At 31.7% G+C, this 27,253-nt stretch overlaps 1 protein-coding gene across 3 annotated transcripts in view; it reads left to right on the forward strand.

The window, feature by feature from the left end:
* LOC123698143 (cGMP-dependent protein kinase, isozyme 2 forms cD4/T1/T3A/T3B) overlaps positions 1-27,253 on the forward strand; it is a 120,646-nt gene that overhangs the window by 55,507 nt on the left and 37,886 nt on the right. Inside the window, exons 1-3 of one of the 3 annotated variants that reach the window (XM_045644742.1) lie at positions 4,553-4,622; positions 10,910-11,419; positions 16,459-16,625. In XM_045644742.1, the coding sequence (XP_045500698.1) occupies positions 10,998-11,419; positions 16,459-16,625 (589 nt within the window). In that variant the 5' untranslated portion in view covers positions 4,553-4,622; positions 10,910-10,997. Of the gene's footprint in view, positions 1-4,552; positions 4,623-10,898; positions 11,420-16,458; positions 16,626-27,253 lie in introns of those variants that run through there. The other 2 variants (XM_045644741.1, XM_045644740.1) reach the window with 2 other exon arrangements.

A 27,253-nucleotide genomic window follows, 5' to 3' on the forward strand; every position in this document is an offset into this window, starting at 1 on the left:
AAAAAATAATCATCATCTAGGTATTTAAGAGAAATATCATCAGGAGAAGGCTAGAAATATTAAACTCATTTAAAAAAAAATCACGGCTGTCGTCAGCTTCCTACATACGTTGAAAAAATTGCTGAAAAGATTTATGATCCGAACTGTGAAAGTAAACCACCAAAATTAATTACCAAAAGTCGAATGAAGTCATATATTTTTGATGTTTTAAGAGCGCATTAAGAGAAATTACTGACCTTATCATGTAGAGATGTGAATAATCGATCACGAGGCTTATCAAAGAAAATTAATTTACATCAGGCGGTCGGACCACCGCAAAATGAGATCAGCGAAATAATTACAAAGTAAACTTAAATTACCCTTAATTATAGAGAAAAGATTTTGTATTAAAACTGCGAAAACCAACGCGCACATAATGTTAAATTCTTTATTATTTTAAGCCAAGTGCGTAAAAAGGGTAAATAAACAATGAATAATAAGCAGATTTATGAGGTGACATTAATCAAGTTAATAGTGTCGAATATTAACTTTTTATAGTGAAGTTTTTAGCTAAACAGAAATCAGTCGGACAAGATAATCATAAAAAGAGCATATCTGCTGAGCACGTGTCAGATTTGAAACTTCTTTGGCAAGATTCAAAGATATCAAAATCTTCGCCTTTTTATCCATGGCGTGACGGTAATGCCATGACGCAACTTTGAAATTTTACTCACAGCCCCTAAAAAAGTTTCACTTAAAAAATTTCATACAAAATACGAAGAATCGATTGTAACGGCTAAAACATAGAACCTTTATGATACTTAACTTCACAATACCAAGTTTCAATTACAATGTACTTAGGTAATATGAAACGAGTATATTTTGTTGCATCGCATAGTAATTGCGCGTTCTTCTGGAACCGAGACCTTTGTGCATTTACTATGTAATTATATAACAATAATCCACATTAGAATATGAATCACAAATGTATTATCTGTTAGTTATATGCAAAATACAATGAAACAACGGCACAAAACTATTGTTTCATGAATACCTTTCAAAATTTCATGTGATTTCATTTATTGTGATTTTGAAGAAATTTGGTAAATGAAAATGATAAAATCATCCACAGGATAATATGACCTATTTTAAGATTATATTTTAGCTTTTGATCAGAATATTAGAAATACTTTTGTCAGATTAAAAAGTTTTAAAATTTGATGGCAACCATTAAATAAACATTTCAAGTACCTACCTTGTGTAAATGTAGAATGATCGACTTATGATACCGACCGTAAACTTTTTAAATGTGATTGATACTACACCATAACCTGCAGAGAATAATAACTAATAACTATCTATAACTCATCATACTTTTTATAAGAGATGAATCTATTTTCTAAGATTTTCAATAGAAAAGTTAAATTAATGAACCCATTACAAGCAAAAGTTATTCTAATATCACAACACAATATGAACAAGTCTTAGACTAGAATTTATACCACTACTCAAGATCATAACATTACCTATGTACATTAGAATGTGTTGAAATGGCATTAAGTCGTGTAATTAGAATGGTTTTCTGTCTAAAATGTAATCACTTCGCGATTACCGTCAAGTGTTATAAAATTTCTAATAAATATATGGGTAAAGTGTCGCCTTTTATGTAAATATATGTTAAAACTGTTAACGTTATTATAATATGAATACGTTAACACCTACAAGCAATGATAGTATGGGTTATTTGCGTATAGTGCATAGAATAATTATTAATTATTAAACATTTAGGTTAATTTTGCGATTTCAATTATATGGTCGGTTGATTCTAAAATCTTGAAGCAAATACGTGATTGATTAGTGGTGATTTAATTAAACGAATTTTTTTGAATTATAATAGTTACTTAATGACAATTCCAAATATTTTTTTAATGAAACGTAAAACGTAGATATGGTGTCCTTTCTACTTAAATCAGAGTAATGACCGGAATTGCTTTACAGCATAAATTTATGAAAAATATTTTACATTAACTAAATACGTAGATACAATTAAAAACGATTTTTTTTTTCTTAGTCATCTCTTGCATCGCATATTATGCGGCATAATATATCTATAGGAACAAAAGCAGGTATTTTTTTTCTAATGATTAAAATTTTTATGCACAGGAAAAATATAGATTAAATATAATTCACGTGAACTCGACGGAACCACATTGTAGACGTAGTTACGTGTTAATATAATGTGGCCCTGTATGTTGATCATTTATATTCATTTCTATATTTAGTACGTCAACAAGCTCCGCTCTATAAGAATGTACATGACTTGATCAACAATGACCACGCAATCAATTTGACCCGTCCTGTACCATTCTACTAGTCATTTTAACAAGTATCCGTGATTTATTTTGGTTGACACTTTTTTCAAACATGGTATGGCATGTGGATATTGGAATTATTCTTATGACTGAACGATGGTCTTACCACAAAACATAAACACAATCTAACTTTAAACCAGGTATCAATTAATTCAATTCAATTTTATTTTATGAAAAACCAGGTATCTGTCACTTTAATAGCTGTCTATGTGAAATACGACAAAACCAGATTAAAGAGAACCCGTGACATACATAATTAAGACAATACAAAAATATTGTTTAATTCTTGATCATTAGTTATTATTTGCCAATATTCTTCCGTCGCGTCGATGGTAAAATGTTTTACCTAGCAAAATTAGAACGAGCGTAATTGAACAGTTACACAAAAGATATGACTAAAATATCAAAAACAACAATAATTCCGATTACAATAGATAAAATACATTATTCCATTTTCTATTTGACCTTGATCTTAATGTTGTTTTATCGATTTAATTCAGTCGTGTCCTCTTTATGTCTGTTATCTCTTTATTGTAAACAACGCCATCTGTTGAGGAGTAGCCTAACTATTTATTTCTGTTTGTAGTGCTGGGAATGTCCCATAGATGGCGCTATTATAAATATTATTTTATTGAATTAAAAGTAGTCTTTATTTTTTATGTTCTTTTTACAAACAATAATATGCTTATTAAAATTTTACAATATATTGAGAGAAGCGCAAAAACCCAAAATACCCAAAATAATTATTTAAAGTTATGCAAAGTACCTAGCTAAGTGCGATAGTAGATTTTGTAATTTTTTTTTGCACAAAAATTCAAATGTTCAATTTGCAATTAGCAAAAAATGTTATGTTCAAATTTTCCAATACATATTTTTTACTTTATTATGAAGAAAAATTGTCATTTTAAATAACTATTGATGACCGTTTAGATGGTTTATATCTTTACATTAAAATCGAAAAATATTGTAATATTATGTATTTGTTAATTGTTAAACCACGACAAAATTACCCAAAACTGCTTCCTGTTATTCTATTCATGTTCCTTTGCCGGTAAAATCTCCTTTCTTTTTTTCAGTTTAGTACGCATTTTTCAAATTTCACAAATTTATTTTAATAGCTTAAAGAATTGTGAAAATGTCGTCTAAAAAATAATCCAACAAGGTTATTGATCTCACTTCCACCAACTGTAATTAGGCATTTTTGCTGAATTCTGAAGATACTTCAGACACTAATTCTTAGAATTTAGCCAAAATATACACACAATATTTTTGTAACAGCAGACGTTTACCAGGTTATGGCTATGACGTTTCAAGGCCACCTTGATGTAAAAATAGATTGAACAGCATCAATGTTTAGTTTAAAGTTTAAACCATTATTTTACATATTTGTTTATGATAATTGACTTTTCTTTTATAAAGGCAGTTCAATTTTCGCGCTGTTTTTAAATTCTTCTGCAGACTGATTTTTTTCTTGTGAACATTCCTTACGGAAAAAAATGTCTCCTTTGCACTACACTACACGTAATGTTCTCAACTTTCCTATTCTTTGAAAAACATAAGACATAATATAAAAAATGTGTAAATGTGTAAATGTAAATGTAAATACAATTTAATCGCGTTATACCAACCTGCAATCATCTCAATTTCTATTAAAAAAAAGAACGACAAAGATTTCTATTGTTCCATTGACAATAATTTCCTATTAGTGCCTTTGGCTGCATCGATTTCGATCAATACAGCATTTTACTTTTCATCCGGATATCAGCAAACAATTTAAATCTAATCATAATCTAATCTTTAACCCTATCTACAATTAAGTAAGTAGGTTTATTATCTATTTATAATTCTTAGCTTGGAAACCTGTACGGCTGAATCACTAAATTAAGGATATCTTAGTATATTTTTTAGCTTGGCGTTTGCCTAACAAATGCTCTGACCTTACTTCTTCATAAGGTACCTAACGGGTTGTCGTTTAAACTACAAATTAGGAGCCGTGAAAAGTTGCTTCAATTAGGTATATACCAAGCAATCTTTTAGCACGATTGCTCAAAATATTATTGTTTTCCATACTGATACACATAAATTAGAAATGGTCCACGTGCCGATATATTTGGTCAACGTAATCAATCAAGGAGCAGTGTTCGAAATAGGTTCATCAAAGTCATAGAAGGCTTATTTTGGCGCGCGGCGAGCTGGTCACGTAGTTAGACCGCGCAGCCTGATCGCAACGTACGTTAGGCGAGCGCAAAAAAATCCGCGCATTTTGCCAATGTGTACATGTGTTTTTACTTAATTTTTTTTGGAATAAAACTGCTATAACGTACTTTTGCTAACGCGAATTTTTTTTTTATATTTAATTCGTTGCATTAAGTGCATAGTTTGGAGCTTTATGAATTTGTATTTTAAATGCATTTTTGTGGTTCGTAAACCTTGCTTTATGACATCAAATTTCGTGACGATAAAACATGACCTAGAAGTAAAATAATGATAGCATCATGGGACAGGACAAATTAGAGATCCGACAATACAATATATTTTATGGACATGTATGTTTGTTTTGTACGTGACTTATTTGGAAACTACTTATTTCAAATTCACAAGTGGGTGATTATTTATTAGTAAATTTATGGTTTGTTTAGGTAGCACAAGATCCGGTGTCAGTGTTTTTATTCAGTTTTAATAAGATGGTCATGTACTCATGTACATTGTACATAATAGTATAAAACAAAGTCGTTTTCTATGTCCCTTTGTACCTATGTTTAAATTTTTAAAACTACGGAACGGATTGTGATGCAGTTTTTTTTTAATAGATAGAGTGATTCAAGAGGAAGGTACCTATATATAGTTTATTGGGTAAAGCGGGCGAAGCCGCGGGCCGGTCGCTAGTTGACTATAAGTTTGGATTTCCATTCATGTCTTAGAATCACAGGTCATATAAAGAACAATGTATAATTATTATTAATAATAGTGCATAATGCATATCTGTTAAAAACTGTAGAAGAATGCAGTCCGAAAAAACTGTAGAAGATTTTCAGGAAGATTTCAATTTTCGACTAATCTCAACAATAACATAGGTAGGTATATAACAATAATATTGCCGGCTATTTCTACTTTTACACTTTGAGTATATTAACTAGAGTTAATTTAAATAATTAATAAAAAAACAATGGCTATTAGGTGTTATGAGTACAATAATTGTACGCAATTTGGAAACTTTATAGAACTGCTTAGATATACCTAGGTACCTAAGGAATAAATTCTAGACCGACATCACATAAAAAAACGTATTGCGAAGTTGTTTCTTACAATACTTTGCTCAATATTCAAAGTGGGTACCCACAACTTGTAATACAATTTCTACGTGATATTTTAAAGTAACGCATCGTTGACTTCCGACAAACCTTCGGACATTTCCGGGTTGCAATGCCAGTATAATCTATTCTATTTATAGAGGAATGGAGAAATTGATTTCTTAAATATCTATAAGTTTATCCTTCCTTGTGATGAGAAATATTTTAATCAAAATGGTTAAAAACCTGCGAATAAATAAAAATAATACCTACCTACATACAATTATACATCATCATCATAATCAGCCCATTTACATTCCCACTGTTGGGACTCGGGCCTCCTATGAGGGTACGGGCACACCATACACCACGCAGGCCAAGTGCGGGTTTATACATACATACCTAGGTTATATTATATACCAGTCAGGAGTAAATTGTAAAGAGCGAACGGAGTCAGGGAGAGCCTGTACCTATTCATAAAATTAATTGTTTTTAACCATGGCGGGTATAAAAGCAATTTATTAATTGCACTATAATTTATTGATCAACTACGTGTGAATTATGCGTGTAATTAAAATAACGAAGTGTTATTTATAATTTTTGAAATATGTGGAAAGTAACTAAGTATGTCTACATTCTTTAATACCAACTTATCTCAATTTTATTATATTACCTATATATTATTATTTCCCAGATCTTATATGCCTTTCAATATTATTTTATACATTTCATTGTAAAAATTAAAGAACAGTCTGTCTAAAAGGAAAATCGATTAAATAAATCACACATTAGCATCCAATAGACACGTCGTCCAATAGATACTAATTTAAATCATACTGGAATAGAATACAATACACCGTGCATGGTTTAGTATTATTAAAAGGTTCTTATAACGTTTTAAAGAACCTTAAAAATATTAAATGACTGATTAAATGTAATAATTTTTCTAAATTAAATTTCCCGTCTGAATTTACATCAATTACTAAAACTATCCTACGAAAATCCTAGAAATCCTAATATAAAAGAATTAAGTAGGTGCAATTTATATCTTTACCAAATTTCATACAGATAAGTAGTAACGATCAATATAGGTAATATTATATTCTTAACTAGCTTACCGCCCGCGGCTTCGCCCGCTTTGTCTAAAACCTAATAAATTATATACTAAAACCTTCCTCTTGAATCACTCTATCTATTAAAAAAACCGCATCAAAATCCGTTGCGTAGTTTTAAAGATTTAAGCATACAAAGGGACATAGGGACAGAGAAAGCTAATTTTTTTATACTGTGTGATTTCTGCGCGTTTATAATATGAATAGGAGTAGTAGGATTGTAGTAGTAGATGCATTATAATAGTTTAGTTTATTATCTACGCGCAATTAATTATTTGAGATTGCTCTTGTACGGCATGTCAGCTTTTACTGAGATGATAAATTTGCTTTACAATAATTAATAGCCGAGTGACCACTCTTCAGTGTCATTAACATAAAAATACATACTGCTTTTCCTTCTGTTAAAGTGACGGTCTTTTTTTAAAGTGACATTGGTGCATTCAGTATTAATTAGTGTCAAGGGTGTCTTAGAAAGTAATTTGAAGTTTTTAAACTTCTTGGAAGAGGCAGTGAAGTAGGTACTATATATAAAACTGGAAATATGTTTAGATAAACCCTGCATCATTGCAACTTGTAATAATTATTAAGTATTACAGATAGATTATTTTTGTAGTTTTCAAAAATATAATGATTAGATTGTCAGGTTTTAAATTTTAATATTTGTAGAAGTCAGAAATGACATGATTGGGTTGTCATGTTTTAAATTTCAATAGTAGAGGTTAATAAACGTGACGTTAAACACCGTCTCGTTAAGCCCAAAACGTTGCCAATCACCAAACATAAAAGCCAATAAATCACACCAAATTTCACTCATATCTTCAAACTTTCGAGACACATAAATAGCGTCACATTTTATCTGCTTGTTTAGCGAAAAGTACACTAAAATGTGTCCACCGCATTACGTAATCTGCCCTAATGGTTTCGGCAGTTCCGATGTCATGATAGCGTCAGGCCCATAAATAGCGAGTCTGCTGTCAGCTTCGGCTAACAGGCTTAGCGTCATGTGACGTCAGTTAAGAAGATTATCTAGCTGTTTGATTTTCCCTACTGTGATAGGTTTTACTATGTACGTAAATTTACACGATGATTGTTTGATTATTTAGTTTATCGAGTTGAGGTTTTAAATACGTACATTACCTTTATACATTTTCGAACTAGAGATAAATATTACTATTCTACCACGATAAACGATTCTCTCTTTTCTTTTTATTGATTCCACGTAAAATATAATCCCTAGAAGATAATAAATAAGGAGCTCTATGAATATTAATTTAAAGTGATAGATGTATACAATTTAATAGTATACAAAAACGTACATTAGAAAAATTTATTGATGTATAGAAATAACAGGTTAAAAGATCAAACAAGCTCTCAATCAAACACTTTATAATAATCTGCCGACATTGAAATTATAATCTTTATTAGTTAAATCAATTATCTTGCTTTGGCTTTTAATAAGAAGCCAAATAAATGTAGGATTTAATCGTTCCGTAGTGAATATTATGTTTGTTTGATGTAAATGCACCGTTAAACGAACATAGAGCTAGAGCTAGATGCAGCAAGAGCAAGAGCATCTTTTCGAGTAAACGTAAACTCGAATTCAGTGTTATTCAGTACTAGCTGCTCCGCGCGGTTTCACCCCCGTGGCTCCACCCCTGTTGGTCGTATATCCTATAACCTTTCTCGATAAATGGGCTATCTAACACCGAAATAATTTTTCAAATCGGACCAGTGGTTCCCGAGATTAGCGCGTTCAAACAAACAAACAAACAAACAAACTCTTCAGCTTTATAATATTAGTATAGATTAGAACATTGCATAGAATCTTTTCGTACGTCTTAAGAACAACGTAAGAATGCTCTACGGCTGTTTACACTAAAATAATTTAACATACTGGGGTTAGAATGAGCATTTGCGCGTTTTGATCTAACTGCACCGTGATCTAAATGCACCGTAAAACAAATGCTTACCCTTATTGGCCTTATCACATAATGCATACCAAAAAATATAATAGGTATATTTTTTAATTATGTACATTTCTAAAATTGTGTTCATCACATTTAGAAGACCTAGTACAAAGATTCATTGAAATTTTTGTTACAAAAATAAAAAGATTTTGATTGATGTTTTCGCGATGTTTTCTATTTGTTTCCTTACCGTTCATTTTAAATGACAAATGCGTCTATTTTTACGAAAACATCTTTTTTTCTGGAACCACGTGTTCTGGGCTCATGTCCAACATAAGCGGGTCTAGGTCATCTAACTCTGACTGATATGTTTTATGTTTACCTGTACAGTATTTATGTCATATTATTGATGAATGTCAGTTGTAATCCATACGATAAGTTATCTATCGATAACGTCTAGAAATAACTGTGAAGACATTGGAGCTTACCTCTATGGAAACATTAGTTTTTATAATAAATTAGAAAAATTTCTTTAACAATCTTTTGTCTGGTCATAAACATATTCTGTCTAGTTATTAAAGTATACTTTCATGATTTGCAGAAGATTTGTCAGGTGTTTACTTTTTATAAATTTCAACCAAATCAATTTCTTACACAATTGTTAAACTTATTGTGTAATTGATTTTTTATTGCTTTATAATAAAGTTGGTGTTAGTAGTAATAGTATTAACAAAAATTTTGACAAAATAACTGTTTATCTTATCTTTAATTATCCATGTTAATCTATCTATAAGGCAAATAATATACCTAATATAAAATTTCCAACATAAATATTAAATACTGAAATCATTTTAAATCTCGTTGATGTTATAAAATATATATTCTGTAAAACTGACGCTCCTCTTACTATATTTCTGCTCTTTTCTTACCTTATGATATTTAATTATTTGGTTTCCAACGATTAGTAACACTTGATAATAGTGTTACTAATGGTTGGAAACCAAATTTATAGCTGGAGATCGCATAATCAAATAAGCTGCATTTTAAATTTTAATATTCAGAAAAAAATTAGTCTGAAATCTGAAATAATAAGCCGTTAAGACAGTCTTCGCAAGCAAATTGAGCTATAACTATGATATAGTCAATGGTTTATACTCGTAAATTTCCTAAATAAAAGCCCAGTCACAATTGATATTCAATCATAGATGTTCTATTAGAACAGCACGTGTGTCCCAAATTATTCTTGTTGACCTTTTAATTAAAAGTATAAGGCGTTTGCCGATAAGTCAACTAGTTTGCTGACCTTATGATTAATTATTTATATCCTCCCACGTATAAATACTTATTATAATAATTAAATCTGTCTATGACTTTGATGATATGTTAGTGTTCGAATTAACAAAAAAATAATTTAGGTACTACAATTTGAAATTTATCAACTTAGCCTGATACTTTACTAAGTCAAGCTAGTAAAAATGTTTTTGAAATAGTAGTTAACATACTAATAGTAGTAAATTCTATACTTCTTACTAACTTATGCATTTATAATAGTGGTATTGATTACGCAGTTATCATTAGAAGATTGTCAAGTAATTTAACAAATTGTTATAAATGATTATTGTATTGCTACTTACTATTATGTCGCGTAAAATGCAAACTCGTTTAGAAAAAAACTAGTCCTCTATTTTAAGCTCAACATTAATAGTTGTCTTTGTTCATTAAATCGTTAGTCATATTTCAATAAACACCAATTAAATGTGACATACGGTCGACGTGGTGGTTTCTATAAAAAGTTGTGCGACCACAATGCTGTGTCATTGGTTACTGTTCAATGTATTAGGAAAGAATTATAGACTCACGCTTGATGCTATGACATCGTGCATAATTAGCGAGGAACAATGGGTACATTTAAAGTCGAGCCCATGCTGACTGTGGGCGCTGTTGTAACTAAAAATAGTCTCTTATTGTTTCGTTTATTGACAATCACTAATCTAAATTCTATTAGAGTCTAAAACTTCTGATAAAATAGGGGAATTTCCAATATACTAATAAGATACTAAGCAATACTTTGATCGATTTTCAATATCAAAAGCGTGTAAACTAAATTTACGCTTATTACTTATTATAAGTGGCCTGTACATTCCTTTATCTGGTCCTATCGATGATACAGCTGATAGCAAAAGTACGTTAATAGCAGTGTTGCTCTACTCAGCGATTTCTATAAACGTAATGTAAATTTTAAAATTCAGTGCCATAATCGGACAGTATGTATATATGGTTTATAGTGTGTGAGTGAAATACAATTAGTCTGGGACAGTGATTTAAAATCTAGTGATCATGTCGCACACACATACAACGCAGTGTAAAGTGGACCACTACTTTAAGTTGGAAAAAAAGTATCTGGACCTAAAAAGACTGGTTATGGAGAAGACTGAAGAACTGAAGAAGCGTGATAAAATCATAGCAATGCTAGAAAATGAAATTGACGATCGAGATGCAACCATACGATATTTAAAGAACGAAATAGATAAATTTCGGCAAGTTGTCAAACCTTTGACTAGGCAAATGATCGACATGCAACGAAATGGCGTGGAAGTGGAAGAAGAAGGTCTAGTGATTAAATCTCCTGGTATAGAAAATACAAGAGTGTTCCATTTGGTTGAACCCAGGCTGAAGAGAACGGCGATATCAGCAGAGCCTCTTTCTTCGCTCACACAGGATCCTGAAATGAAATTGGTTAAAATTACAAAAAGTTTGAAGTGAGTATTTATATGCCATAACCTGTATCTAAAAATCAATATTGATTAATTTCAATTATACGCTTGTATCACAAATAGTAAACTGTATTAGATATTCCATTATCGGTTTTAAAATAGTAGAGGTACTCCTATTAGACATTTTGTTTACATATATGAATTATAAGCCATATAACCAATAATTACGGTACAATATTAACATAATTCAAAACGTCTATTGCTCCATCATTACGAAGGTCACAAATGGGATCGTTTTTACAAATCGCACGTATACATTCAAAGCAATATCACGATAGCGATAAATCTTTTATAATGAATACGTGCTGTACAACATTTCTGCCGTCCTTTAACTAAAAAGCCGTTAACCCTCAAATGGTCAATTTTCAGTTTTAAATGTAGGGTGACAAAGTTCAAAATTCTCTATCTTTCTGTCTAAGAATCATGTCTCTAGCATTAATAGATAAAGAGATATGAAAATATTGTGAGCCGTTAAGTAACACTATTTTCGGCGATTCCATAACTTGAAAGCGTCTAACCAACACTACTTCGCTAAATTTCCTTTAAAGTACCTTAACCGCCAAATTTAATAATTATTTTTTAGCTTTTTACTTGACTAAAGGCACGTCATCAGATTATACTTGACTATAGGGACGCAAACTGACTATAACTGCTTTGTGATATACTTTCATATAACGATTCCAATGGAAATCCTTACCTTATTTGCAGTTACTCGCCCATAACGCTTTTTTAGTTAAGTAACTTTATTTAGGAAAACTTCTAATTACACTTTTTTGCTAAGCTACAAAGCAGCTAAGCCTCATTTTTTAGCTAAAAGGCAGTTATCCGATTCTGGTGATGCATCCGTTTTGGGGATGAGTGTGATGCTGTAATGTTGTCGCTCCTAAGCAGAGTACCGATTGCTTTTGATTTTCTTTTACAAGACCTATTGTTTCTGATCAGGTTTACTAAGTTTTATACAATCTAGCAGCTAAATTATGGAAAATATAACAAGTCAAAGTTACGAAAATTTGGTAGGTAATGGTTACGACAGTGCGAACTTTCAATCATTATCAGTTTAGACCTTGGTTTAGACTCTGATTAGTCTCTGTAACCGAGAAAGAGGATATATAGACAGTCTGTACTATTTATTAATGATATAATTTACCCCTTGGGTGGAATTAGTAATCGACTGTCAAGCAATGTACCTACTAGAGATGGTGATACAAAAATTGTTATGAGTATACTACCTTTGACCCGCTGGCGGAGAGTCCATTTTGCCACTATTTCTATTTTTTCTTTTCTTTAAAATTTGTATTTTTTTACATGGTAGCAAATAAAAAGTTTTCTATTTCTACCTCCTGCTATTTTCCACATATTCTGGTATATTATATTTTCTGAATGTGGATGAAAGAGTCTTCTAATCATTTGATAAGCGGTTCTACATTATTTATTAAGAGCATCCCACATGTAAGAGCTTGAAGACCTATTGAAACCGGGATTTTTTTTCAAAAGCCTCGTGCACAAGTCTTAATATTATTTTTTCAGAAAACGATTTGTTTACATTGTTTGTTGTCCTATTTGTACTCACATATCCTTGACTCTTGTGATGGCTTCGCAGAAGAGTATTTTTAAAATAACGTTATAATTGCAATTCTAAATGAAAATACGGTTCCAAAAAGAAAAGCGAGACGATTTATCTCAATCTTAACCCCTTAATGAGCCTCTGTAATGAAATAAACGTGAACATGACGTGAAAAAAAGGTTAATTTTATCAAAAAATTAAAAAAGTCATTTAGTAAAAGTATAAAATACTTGTTACTCACAGACAGACGCGAAAACCATTAATTTAGATAGTGTTTAAATCTTTAATACTTAAACCTAAAAGCTTTTGATCCTTTTCCTATCCATTGGTTGACCTAGGGAATGTAATTCCCGAGAGCAAAGATTCAGACAGCAGCAAATTTTTAACATAAGTAAGGTTATAATTTAGTACAACTATATAGAATCGTAGTACAAAAGCATCCAAAAGCCCTTAACTGCTGATTATAAAGTTATTGAAATATAAATTAAAGCGAAAGTCATAGCTTAAAAGCAGTCATAGTAGCTTAACGACGTTTTAGGTAAGCATTTTATTAATAAATTTAAAAAAAATCACAAAATAAAAATAAAAATGCTAAATTACTTAGTTAAAAAGTCGCTATGGTATGTTAACGGCCGTCTTGTCCAGTAAAAAGTTAAAATTTTCAGATAATATGCTGAGCTAAACGAGAAAAAGTTAATTTAAAAATAAATTATAACAGTGTCTGGTTAAAAACTATTATTTATATATAATATAATTAAATGTCGATCGATGTATCTCTCAATAATTATTCTAAGTGTCATAATTTTTAAGAAATAACGATTTCCGTCTTTTTTGTCATTTACTCGAAACTCACTTCGTTGGCTTAACGGCTTTCTAGTTAAAGGACGGCAGATTTGTATCGATATCCATCAATCAGCAGTGCATTTCTCTCGGCTATGGTGCTGTGGTCTCGAGGCCAACATGTGTTAGCCGGAGTACCTTCGCATTCGCATTTGGTATAATTACGTTCGAACTTTACTGCGTGTCCTCGCCTTTGGCTGACACGATTCATGACATGAATGTAACTGGCTGAATTGATGAGTTCAATCAGACTGCGCGGAAAGTTAGCGTCTTCTTTATTTTGCGAGCGTCTCTTGCATCGTTTGCAATGACCGTTTGCAAAATCGATGAACCAACTAATTTAAAGATTTTAAATTAGTTGGTTTGAATATTCGTTTTTTGTTCTATTATGATGTATCAACAAACAACATTTATATTATAAACTAGCGGTCCGCCCCGGCTTCGCCCGTGGTACATATTCACGTTTTCTCTACATAAGAACCGTCCTCGTACTTCAAGGAATATAATAAAAAAAGAATTAAAGAAATCGGTTCAGCTGTTCTAAAGTTATGCGCTTACCAACACATTTTGGGATTCATTTTTATATTATAGATTATACGAATAATTAAATGCTTCATTTCCAATTTTCATAAACACGCACGTGAATTTATCAGGATATTAAAATATAGTGACGCTATCGTCTTCGAGTAATCGAGTTGATAAACTAAAATACTTTTGTGGGATGTGGCCTACAGAGTGCAAACATATTCTAGTTTTAAAACTGCACTGACCTTAATAAAATTAATTTTATTAACCATGCGTTTATATGTTGATCTAATTAATTTATATGAAGCTGTATAAACATTATAGTATGGTTATTGCGTCATGGCTGCAAATAACATATTGAATGTGAATATAAAATGTTCTGTGTAGTGTTTATTTAAGTTTAACAAGAGACTTAGTCAAAACTTTTGGTTATATTGATCTCTCTGACATTGATTTTATTACATCATTCTAGTTAACGATGTGTAGTTATTTTGGGCATTTAGCGAATGGATATTATCTTAGTGTTAACGATTCATAATATTTATGCGATCATATTTTGTCAGCTTCATTTAAATGCGAAATGAAAACGTCCAGTAATTTATTTATTGATACTAATTGTGTCTTATTTCTCCCTGATCTCTATTAAATACTACGTACTATATAATATATACTACTCACGACTCAACTAGGTTACTTACTATGTAAGTATAAAACCTCCGGATCTTATCGATAATATTATTTTTATTATTCCGGATATAGAAGTATCATAATCGCAGTCTTACAACGGTACCTAGTAAATTATGTTTTAATTAATATTTTACACCTCTAAAGGAGATCGGATGTACGTAGTACGTTCTTTTTATATTTGTTTAGAATAGGTACAAGCCGAGTGTTGTATGAACTGATATGTTATTAAATATTTTAATTACACATTATGTTAAAAAAAAACTCCCAACAATTCTACCTATATGTTTTATTACCATTAAAACACTAAATAACATAGGTTGTGATAAGTTACAAATAACAATTTATAACTGTCAAGTCTAGAAGCAATTATAAGATGTATTAAATACCCCGGAGTTGATCGCTATTCATTGCTTTAATTTGTTGTCATTTAAAGGTTATTGTCATTAAACTGTCCCATTGAGAGTATCCTTGATAATAACAAACGTTGTCTCGAGTATGCATGTAGGTAATTTGAGTTTAATAATATATTATTAAAAACAAATTAAATGTATGTATTTAATTTCTTCTATGATAACATTGCATATTGGCTCTAATGGTTGCAGTAATGTTTAAATCTAGTCTCTCAAAAGTAAATGATTTTTTTAAATAACTAATGTGATATTAAGTTGATTCGTAACTTTAGTAGTACTATTTAGTAACTACCAGTTTATAGATATTATAATAATTATGAACCTCATACGTCATTATTCCAAACTGTAAGAAAATGTAATAAGGCAATAAAATTCAAAACCTTATTTTTTATCTGTTCCGTTTTCCTGTCTTATGTAAAACTAAGCTTTTATACCTAATGTATTAGTGATTACGCATAGGTTTTTTTTGCGAATTTTATGAGGAAATTAATATGGTGCTGCATATTACAAATATAGCAAAAAAAAAACAAGTGTCGGCTAATTGTTTCCTAATAAAGCTGGACTTAATTACAGTCTCAGTAATTACCAGTTTATGTTTCTTAAGAATAATTAACTTGCGAAGGAATATGTTGGTTAGTAATAATTGTTAATTTGTTTTTCCGTTTCTAATGAAAATAGTATCACTTGGTAATACCTACATAATTTACATAGTGAGATTATGGTGATAATGTATTTTTAAAGCAATTTACTTTCGTTATTGTAAATTAAATAAACATGTGTCATAGTTATATTAATATCTTAAAAATATCGTTAATGTTTAGGTACTTAACCCATTTAGGTTATGGATAGCATGTTAATTGCAGACCTTAACTTCGAAATGTTTATAAAAGAAGAGTTGTAATATTTATAATTAATATGGTTATTTCACTTATTAGATAATATTATATCCTACCACAAATTCGGCAAAATATTAATCATAAAATATATTTTGTTCACAGATCTCGGGAGCTAATAAAGGGCGCGATCCTTGACAATGACTTTATGAAGAATCTGGAAATGACACAGATCCGCGAAATTGTAGATTGTATGTATCCAGTCGAATATGCAGCCGGCAGTGTCATCATCAAGGAAGGCGATGTTGGTAGCATCGTCTATGTTATGGAAGGTTAGTACTTTTTGTTACAGCGCCATCTATTGTCGAGTAGTTGTACTTTTTAGACGGTTTGTTTTACAACAATTTTATTATGGCGCCATCTATGATGTTATGTGGGTTTCTTTTGGTTTGCAGCTCAAATCACAGATGGCGCTTTTATTAATTTTGTTTAGTTTGAAAACGGAATAAAATGTAAATGAATTAAAAACAATACAATGCGTATGAATAAAATAAAACAAAATTTCTATTTTACTATTTTAGGGATAGTGTACAACTTTGTATATAAGCATTACGTAACAAGTTTAAATGACTTATTATGAATATTCATAAAATAGAAACAGCAAGTTAAATTGTAACTTTCCCTATAAGCAGAGAAAGCAGAAAAACGTCAGGTGCGCGAGATTTTCTTAACCCAACACTGTTACATGCGTTCCTACATTGACATCTTGCCTTATTAGAATCGTTTAGAAATTCTAGTAGGTACCATAATGAGTAAACTGGTGTCATCTTTTCATGATAACAGTGATTCGTATAAACAACATTTGTTACGTATTTCTTTAAAAATAACGATATTCTCGTATTATAAGTAATCTGGGATTAAAGTTATTCCCTTTCATTATTTCCAATTTATAAAACTTAATTCTAAGGAACACGTCAGTACGTCACACACTTTTCGATTTGTAGGTAACTTTATCACTATTAGTACTAGATGGTCTTCAAATTCACACACTATTTGATTTAAATTTGATAATAAAATCTTATAATAAAATCAATTCAACCTTTCAGCAAAACTTAAATACATTTTTTAGAAAAGCTTGATCAAATACTTATGTAGTGCTTTTAGATAAATGTCAACAGTTTCTTTGTAGTTGTAGCTTGTCCAAACATAATGTCGTTTAAACCTTGTGTTTTCAATACATTGGTCGCTATCACAATACGAACGTCCTTTGTAAATAAAACGCCTTTGTTGAGCGAAAATAAAGGTTATTTACAATTTCTAAGGTCATTCCGAGTCCAAGTACCGAGATGCATTGTTGGGTTGGCTATTATTTTTAACTGTGACATAAGGCATTTTATACCGTCTTGTAATCGTACACGACCAGTCAAGGAAGTACATTCTTTTGTTTTATTCTAAAGATTTATTGATTAAAGTATAATTTTATCATTTACTAGCGGTCTGTCCTGGCTTCGCCCGTGGTACCTACATGTTTACGTTTTCTCTCCATAAGAACTAGCCTCGTACTTCAAGGAATATTATAAAGAAAGAATTAACGAAATCGGTTAAGGCGTTCTCTTTTTTTAGGTAGGTATATAGATTTTTATTTTATTAGGTATTTCAGTTTTAGCGCAGGAAGTACGGTCTAACATTTTATGAAATATTTTACCATGATACCTATATCCCAACCAGAGTCCCCAAGCATTATGATAATTTTGGGGTTTCTTTAGTTAACTGCCGCACGTATTATAGGTTTTTTGTGGGAGGAGAGGGGGAAGGAGGAGGGGGGACCCTCCCCCCAAAAGGGGAAAGTTAGGAAACCAATAGTTTTGGAGAAAAATCAATTTTCCTATTCTAACCTCAAAATGTATGGAATTGGTGTAAAATCATGTTAACTAAGCATTAGACGATAATAACAAAAAATTTACGATACATAAATAAAATACAAACAAGTTGTGTAAACCTACGTAGTTTTTTTATTTGAGTCGGAATCGCCCTAAAGTCGCTTCTGGCGGCAGTTCAAGAGTTAAACTAACACGCTCGTCGCTTCGCTCCTCGCTACCTATTTGGATATTAAAAATAAAAGTTTAATAGTTTTTTAACCTACGTAGATTTATTTTTTGTTTGAGTGGGAATCGCCCTAAAGTCGCTTCTGGCACTCGCCGGCCGCTGCCGCGGCACGCTCGCTTCGCTCGCTCGGCTCGTGCGGCAGTTCAAGGGTTAACCTAACACGCTCGTCGCTTCGCTCCTCGCTACCTATTTGGATATTAAAAATAAAAGTTTAATAGTTTTTTAACCTACGTAGATTTATTTTTTGTTTGAGTGGGAATCGCCCTAAAGTCGCTTCTGGCACTCGCCGGCCGCTGCCGCGGCACGCTCGCTTCGCTCGCTCGGCTCGTGCGGCAGTTCAAGGGTTAACCTAACACGCTCGTCGCTTCGCTCCTCGCTACCTATTTGGATATTAAAATTAAAAGTTTAATAGTTTTTTAACCTACTTACGTAGATTTTTTTTTGTTTGAGTGGGAATCGCCCTAAAGTCGCTTTTGGCACTCGCCGGCCGCTTCATTAAGTCACAGTACAGTGAAATGGAACGTCTTGGTCCGCTTTTTTTGCACAACAAAACGGATAAATGCGCTTTTTTCGCACAAAAAATTATTAACTTTAAAAATTAATAAATAAAAAACTACAAGTTTCCTAACGATAATATTTTGGAATTACAATCTTACATTACCTAGCTAACTAACAATATAAATATTTCCAACAAATTCGTGCGGCAGTTAACTAAAGCCAACCCATAATTTTTTATCATCTTATCATTATGTAAACATGTTCCACTTCTGGGAATCGTATGCTTACCGTACGCTGACTGGCAGATGTTTTTCTTTGTGTCAAAATATTTTTAGGTGAATCTTTAATTATCTAGATAATTGTTATATCTATTAGGTTTAAATTTTTAAATTTTTATTGTATGGAAAGAAAAAAAATACTCTTCGGGTTTTCAAGTATCTTCATATTTTATAGTATTTTCAGCAGTAGGTTAAGGTAAGTAGGTAAGGTAATATCTATCGCTTCAAACTGTGTTATCATGGCTTCTGTTTATATTCACTTATATTAGCATACAAGATTTATCATAACCCAAAAACCTCTTGACCTATTATCGACATAACCACGTGCAATCAGTTCCTTTTATATATAACACACGCGTCAATAAATCAATTATTACTATCCTATACAATATCCTATCCTATATAATCTATACTAATATTATAAAGCTAAAGAGTTTGTTGGTTTGAACGCGCTAATCTCAGGAACTACTGGTCCGATTTGAAAAATTCTTTCAGTGTTAGATAGCCCATTTATCGAGGAAGGCTATAGGCTATATATCATCACGATTAGACCAACAGGAGCGCACTAATGCGAATAAAACCGGGAGGCACAGCTCGTATTACATAACTGAAAGTTTTAGAGTAATGGGTGGATGTTTGTAACTTTTCCAAAGTTGGCTCGGTTCTTTAAGTTTGCTATAAATACAGATTTCTAGCCAGAATTATTAAGATCGATAATTATTATTTTTGATGAACGATAATTATTATTTTAATGATAATATTATTTATCGCTATAATAATCATTGAATTTTAATAAAGCAGTAGGTAGCTGGTATAGCTGGTCCCCAATTTTAAATATACTACTTGGGCCAATTGTTTTCAGTATCAATTCATTGCGTAAAATCGTTGAATTACGAATAATAAAATACTTTCTTAGTTAATCTATTACTGGTACAAAAAGCTGGTAATTTTGACAATATGTAGATACATAGATAATAAAAGGGAAACTAAGGGCGTATTCAGAAAGAAAGCTTGAAACTTATAAGCGCTTATAAGCACCTATCGGCGCTTGTCAGCGTTGGTAACCCGCGCAGGAAAATATATGAAGATGACAAGCACCGATAAGCGCTTATAAGTTTCAAGCTTTCTTTCTGAATACGCCCTAACATATTATCATATGAAGAAACCGCTCAATAGTCTACTAAGGTACTACAATGGAATCAAATACCACATATTTCTTAGAGGTGATGAAATTTCACATTTCAAAAAGGTAATCTTCAAGTCAGTTCCGCTCACTATAAGTGGACAATCGTAGATTAGTTCACATTGGCCTTAATACCCATAAGCTTTATTCACATTACTGGCTTACTTATGAAATCTAAATCCGGTAATAGAAAACATTAGGTACTATGAATATAAGAGAGATGGACGTGAGATTGGAGCGGATTGTTGATAAGATTTGAGAACCTAATTAGGTTTGAATTCATTGAGAAGAAAAGAACAAGAATATTATGGTCCTTTCACCTTTGTTATCATCAAAAGAAGTAAATAGTGTTGGAGACAAATAAAAAATATGTCTGTATTGCGATATGCGTAGTTTTGTAGACTACGGAGAAACTTTTCTAGTTGATACACCAAGATCTTCGGAAATCTTGACTAAGGGTTATAATTTTAATTTATAAAAAGTTCATTGAGTATAGGTTAGTGATGAAACATCCATAGTTACTAATATTATAAATGCGAAACTAACTCTGTTTGTCTGTCTGTTACTCAATCACGCCTAAACTAATGAACCAATTTGCATGAAATTTGCTATGGAGAAATTTTGATACCCGAGAAAGGACATAGGCTACTTTTTACCCCGGGATATAGGATAGGTTTTATCCCGGAAATCCCACGGGAACTATGCGGGTTTTTCTTGGACTGCGCGGGCGAAGCCGGGGGCGGAAAGCTAGTTAATAATATACTTGAACATACGAGCAATATAAATGTGAACACTGCACTCCAACAATCACGTTTTATATTAGCTTTTCAATAGATTCACTCATATTTCTATCCACAAAGCAACTGACATCTGCTCCGAAATCGCATTGATGCAATCAACACTTATTACGACAATAAAGGGACCTATTTAATGCGAGGGGATGCCCGCATTCTATGTACCTTCACTGTAATAATAAAACGATCAATTGTACTGTTTCTATGTTAAAACATGGTTGAACAACTCTAGTTATTTTGCTACCGATTCTGGTTATAATTCTGCATCATAACTATGGTATTTTTTATCTTTATTTCTTCCAAGAATTTCTTTGTTCGCTAATTAGTCACTCAAAAGATAATGATCATCCTTTTTGTCACAAAAGAATGTCCCAAAATAGCAGAGATAATCCTGTATGAGAAATTCAATAATAATCTATACCTACTAATCTATACCAATAACCTCCTGAGACCCAGGATTTTTTTCTCTTTCTTTTGTAATAAAAATTAGCTGTATCTGTTCTAATGCAATTATAGATATTCAAAAAAATGGTAAAAAAAATCTTTCGTGGAAAACTTGGATTTTCTTTATGTCATGTATATATTACAGGGGGTCCCAGTTCCAAGTGTAATAAGTTTATGAAAATGAAGAAAAACTACATGTTTTTTTAGTTATTATATATTTTTAAACTTGAATCTAAATAGTTATTATTCTATCCATTGTTCTGTGTCTATTTTTTGTACCTTGGTTCAAAGATAGGTATTTTTAAGGGTGAGAAACGACCAGTTCATGTATTTTGCACCGGCGTGGTGGTGTATTTATATTGTCACGTCCACCCCTAGGTCTTATTTCTAATCCATCCTCTCGGTCAGCCTCCCCATAAGCTTGGTCCACGTCATGTGCGTCCCCGAGATGGTCTGCCAACAACTGAAGATGACATACATAGTGACGATTCTGTTCTGAAATGACTCATACTCATTGGACGAATGGAAGAAGAATCATGTTCTGGTTTTTGGGTGGCTTCATCGGTATCATTTGGGGTATTATCTGCATCTCAAACATTTATTTATTCAATTAGACTTCTTCTAAAAGCTATTTTGAATCGTCACAACAGTATTAACATTTACCACCGATTCGGAAAGCAGTATCTATGGAGAAGAACCGGCAAGAAACTCCATAGGTCCATCATATAGGTCAATATTTGACTCATCCAGGTGTTGGTAGATCTCAGTATCTTATAATCCTTGGAAATTATAATAAAATCTGTAACATAAACTAAAGAATATCATATAGGTAATACATGGGGCTCTAGTAACCAATACCAATTTGGCAAGAATTGAGACCAAATGTCTTACCAGTATGACATAAAAGAAAACATTAATATTTTTCACAAGTTTTAGATTTATCTTACAAAATAACTATTGCAGTTGCAGAAATAATATCTATTATCATTAGATATACAAAGATATACTGCAATATACGAATGGTTCCACTAGAAATATAAGATTACTGACCACGTGTTTGCCGTCGCACAGCCACCGTCAACTTCGAAATGAGAATACTTCAAATCACTGTCACTTATAAAACCAAAAACCGTTTAGTATAGTGGATGACATACCACTACATCGATTTGAGGTATTATTCGCGCATATACGCAAAAGATGGCGTTGAAATATTTTTTTATTGTTTATGTAATATAAATATAACCGCAGGCCCCAGGAGGATAAGAATAATACATAATATTATAAAGCTGAAGAGTTTGTTTATTTGTTTGAACGCGCTAATCTCAGTAACTACTGGTCCGATTTGATAAATTCTTTCGGTGTTAGATAGCTCATTTATGGAGGGTTTAGGCTATAGGTATATCATCACGCTAAAACCAACAGGAGCGGAGCAATGCGGATGAAACCGCGGGACACAGGTAGTTATTAATGTAGCTAGCAATTCTGTAGAAGTTATTCACAATGATCAAGGAGATACCTTGAGAGTATTATGAAATATGCTTTATACGTTTTCTCAGTTACCATGTGTTAGTCATAGTAAATTGCAATAGTTATGTGAAGTTATGTTCTGAGTAGGTCACTGATAAGTTAAAGCCTTAGCCTGTATCCTGTTGTTACGACTAGATTTTTATGTAGTCTTAAATAATAATTGAACAAAAAAAGGTTATTACTTCAGAGCATTCATTGATTAAATGAATGATTAGGTACTGTTTAGTCATAAATCTTGTAGTTTGTTTTTAATCATTCTGACTATTCTTATTAACTTCTATTTGGTCTGATGTTAGACGTGTTAATGTTAAATATAGATGTATCTGGGGATTTGAGACCGGAAAATAACGTCTAGAGGACAAAAAGGCCGATCACCTGTTTCAGAAATAAATATAACTATTTTTAGAATAAGACAGCTTTTCTTTAATTCAAATTTGTGTACAAGAAACGAATTTTATAACATTATTTTATTTTCATTTTTTAAGTGAAACTTCTCAAGGGGCTAAGCGCGTAGAAGAAAATAATGAGAAAAAAAATAAAAATAATAAAAATAATTAGACTTTGAGAATAAAATTTCAAGATCGCGTCATGCCAATGACGATTTTGGTATCTTTGAATCTTGCCAAAGAAGTTTAACTTCTGACACGTGTACAAGCACACACGCTCTTTTTTATGAATGGTTTTCAAATTGTAGATACTAGATATTATTAGTTTGAGGTGAATGTTATTTGGGGATGTGCGTCTCATTAATAATTCTACATCATTCTGGAGTTTCAGAAACAATCTTCGCAAAGCCTAATTAAGTATTGATAATATCGATTTTACCCAACAGATGAGCTGATTATATATTGATTCGTGAAAGTGAAACAGCCTTGACCGAGGTCTAATTTGCGTCACAAATAACCATAATCCGGAGTCAACTTTTACTTTGACTTTCATCTTCACTGATGTAATGTGCTTTATTATGAACAGTTTTATATTATTTAATATCATATTTTTCTCATGGGATCTTTGAACAAAAATGTTCTTAATTTATTTCTATTGAACATAATATTGTAAGAGTATGGAGCACAATATTTGGTTAAATATTTAACCTCTAATAAAACTATATTATACTGCGTGCTACCTTTTTCTTACCTCTTTTTATTTTCATCTCGATATTCAGGAAATATAATTTAAATAGTATTTAACGGATTTTAAACGCGATTTATTCATTCTATTATTTTCCCGACGTTTCGAACACTTTACAGCGAGCGTGGTCACGGGGAGACACCCCGTGTCTCTAAATCGTATTTAAAATCCGTTAAAAAGTCTTTAATTTCTAAATATAATTTAAATATTAGATTAAAGTTTATATTGAGTATGTAGGGGCACTTTTAATATTAATAAATATTATTTATTTTATAATTTTATGAACGATCTAATTAAACATTACCTAATAAAACTATTAGAATAAAGTACGCAAGTATCGATGTAGCTATTATTGTGTTCAAAAATATTTTAAAGGCAATTGTTAAATTTGACGTAAACCCAAATGATATAATAGTTTCGCAAACAGAAGGTGATATGTCGCTGATAACATTGACATTATTCAAACACGTTATCAGATTCAACCTCGATATAGAAACATTAGCAAAACGAATTAAAGTAAGGTTATTAATATACTTCTAATATTGTGTCCTCTTAAAATTGTCATATTGGTCTATTTTAAATAGTTTTCAAGAAGGCTGCGTCGCGACAATTATTTTAACGTGTCTTATCGCGTTATATTCCCGTTAATTCGATAATTATGAAGTAAATAAAGTATGTATTAGGAAATTGAGTAAAACGTCAGTATTTCCAGATAAATACAGTCTCAATAAAAATAAAAAGGCAGCATATCATGCAATACGAGTTCTAGAAAGAAAGTATGGTAAAATTTAAATTTATATAACAATATACCTTTCTATGATCAACCATTGTTTGATTGTATTATTATTCGTGCATAATACATAATAACAAAGATATGTTTAATTTGCATTATAAACAAAAGTAACGATTACCGTTACTTACCTATATTGTTATTACAGCGGAAGCCAAAGTTTACACTAGACAGGGTGTCTATAATTATGGTCAGGATTAGGAACTTCAAGCTTTTTAATTCAGGTGCAAATGCTTTGTCTCGATTCCGTATATTCCGTCCCGCTCGCACTCGTTAGTTTGACGTGCGCAGGAGTTGATTAAAATCCGTGAGCGGCAGTAAGCGTGCCGACGCAGTCGTGATTGGTGCGTTACGAAGTGCGCTCCGAATTTAAAATTATCGTGTCAAAATATTATGTGATGAAACATGAAGAGTGAAATAAAAGTATTATTTGGGTTTTTTTATTATATAGTGACGTCATTTAGTTACGTGCAGTGATGTGTGAACCGGTCGTTTCGCGGAAAGAATAATGTCACAACAAAGATTTCGAAGGATAATGTTACTATCGTAAAAGTAACTGGATCTCCTTATGACCTCTTTATGCTACAATTTAACCACTGGGATAACCTTTGGGCTTTCGAGTTTTGGACAATAATGGACTGAGCCGAGATTATTATTAATGACCAGACGCTGATCTGTAGATACAATGTTTTATTTTTTTTTACATTTCTTATTTAATAAAGAGATAAGTCATTAAAACTATCAGTATTAAAAAGTTATAATTGCCCAAAAGCAAACCTTCCTCTAGTATTTTAGAATTTTAGAAGTCACAAGACATTTTGTAAACATCGAAGGTGTGTGCGTTTGCGTGCACTACCAGCTTGCCGTGAAAGTATTTTGGAGCGTTGTCTTTGCAGATATTTTAGCATATTAATGTCTTAGACCCATGCTTTCTACAGTTAACGTTTTAAAAATAAAACTGAACTTGAATCTGAAGTCAGGCACTTTGTTATCTATTTAAGGAAATCGCACCTTTGTTCATTACCGAATTTAACTTCACGGCCACTATTGTCATTTAAATGGTGATTGATTTCAATAAAGATTGTTTTATTGTGCTGCCATTGTTTAAAAGAAATTTTATACGGGTCTCTCGCTTCGCTATCTTGATTTGCAGCCAATTGATTGTATACTAATGTCACGTTCATTATGATTAGAAAGTTATATCAAACTTGAAATGAAGCATGGTCCGATCGTGCTCTATGAGTTCTAACAATGTAGTGCAGCAACAAATGACTGAGTATTATAATGATAAACATCAAGTACCTAACTGTGTATAAAATTATGAATGCCACGAAATGTAGAAAGTAGTAAGAATGTAGTTATAAAGTGCATACTTTTTTAATGGCACAGGCAATTAGTGACACCAATTACCTACCTATATCATTTTGTCATACTAATTATTTCAAATGTAATGAATACAAGGCTGCTTATATTTAATGACCTCTTGTAAAATATAACGGACTGTCTCTTTGATAATAAGGCTATATAAATTCAAGAGACATATTGTATCGACCAGTGAATGGTCTAGACTCTAGATCGACTAGACCTTAGAAATTGCTGTCCCTCAATAAATATCCTAAATTGAATGCATTTATTAAATTGATATCAAGGCTAAATAGTAAATCCATGTTTTATTGTAACCAGACCAGTTTCTGTTCGAGTTTTAAAGACGCCAGGTGCAAATATATTACCCGTTTTAATCGCCTTTTGTTGTTGGAACTTCCTTTTCGAGAGCTTTGGGTGGCTTCGATTTTTTGTTATTTAATTAATTTATACAATCATTTTTTCAAGACATTGGTGACAAGTCAATCAATTGTAATCCTTAATAATTTCATATTGTACACTATAATGTTATTTCCCACTAAATCCAACAAATATGTAGATGATAAACCATGACCTCTAACAGTTTGTCGTCTCTCTTTGTACGGTCTATTGCACCCAAGATGTAATATCATAGACATTGTTGGCATACGATAGTCAGACATGGATTTCTCCGATTCCTAGGATCGATTCTCTAGTATCAGCTGGTCAAGTGCATATGTGGACCAATGAACTGGTTTCAACTTCATCGTCAGATGTATAGAAACGTTTTCTAAGAGCCGATCATGCGTTCAGTAATTAACACTAATTTGCAAACAAGCAGAGCCTTGAGTTGTTGATTCCATATTCA

This window comes from Colias croceus, chromosome 15 (assembly GCF_905220415.1).
Source record: "Colias croceus chromosome 15, ilColCroc2.1".
NCBI lineage: Eukaryota > Metazoa > Arthropoda > Insecta > Lepidoptera > Pieridae > Colias > Colias croceus.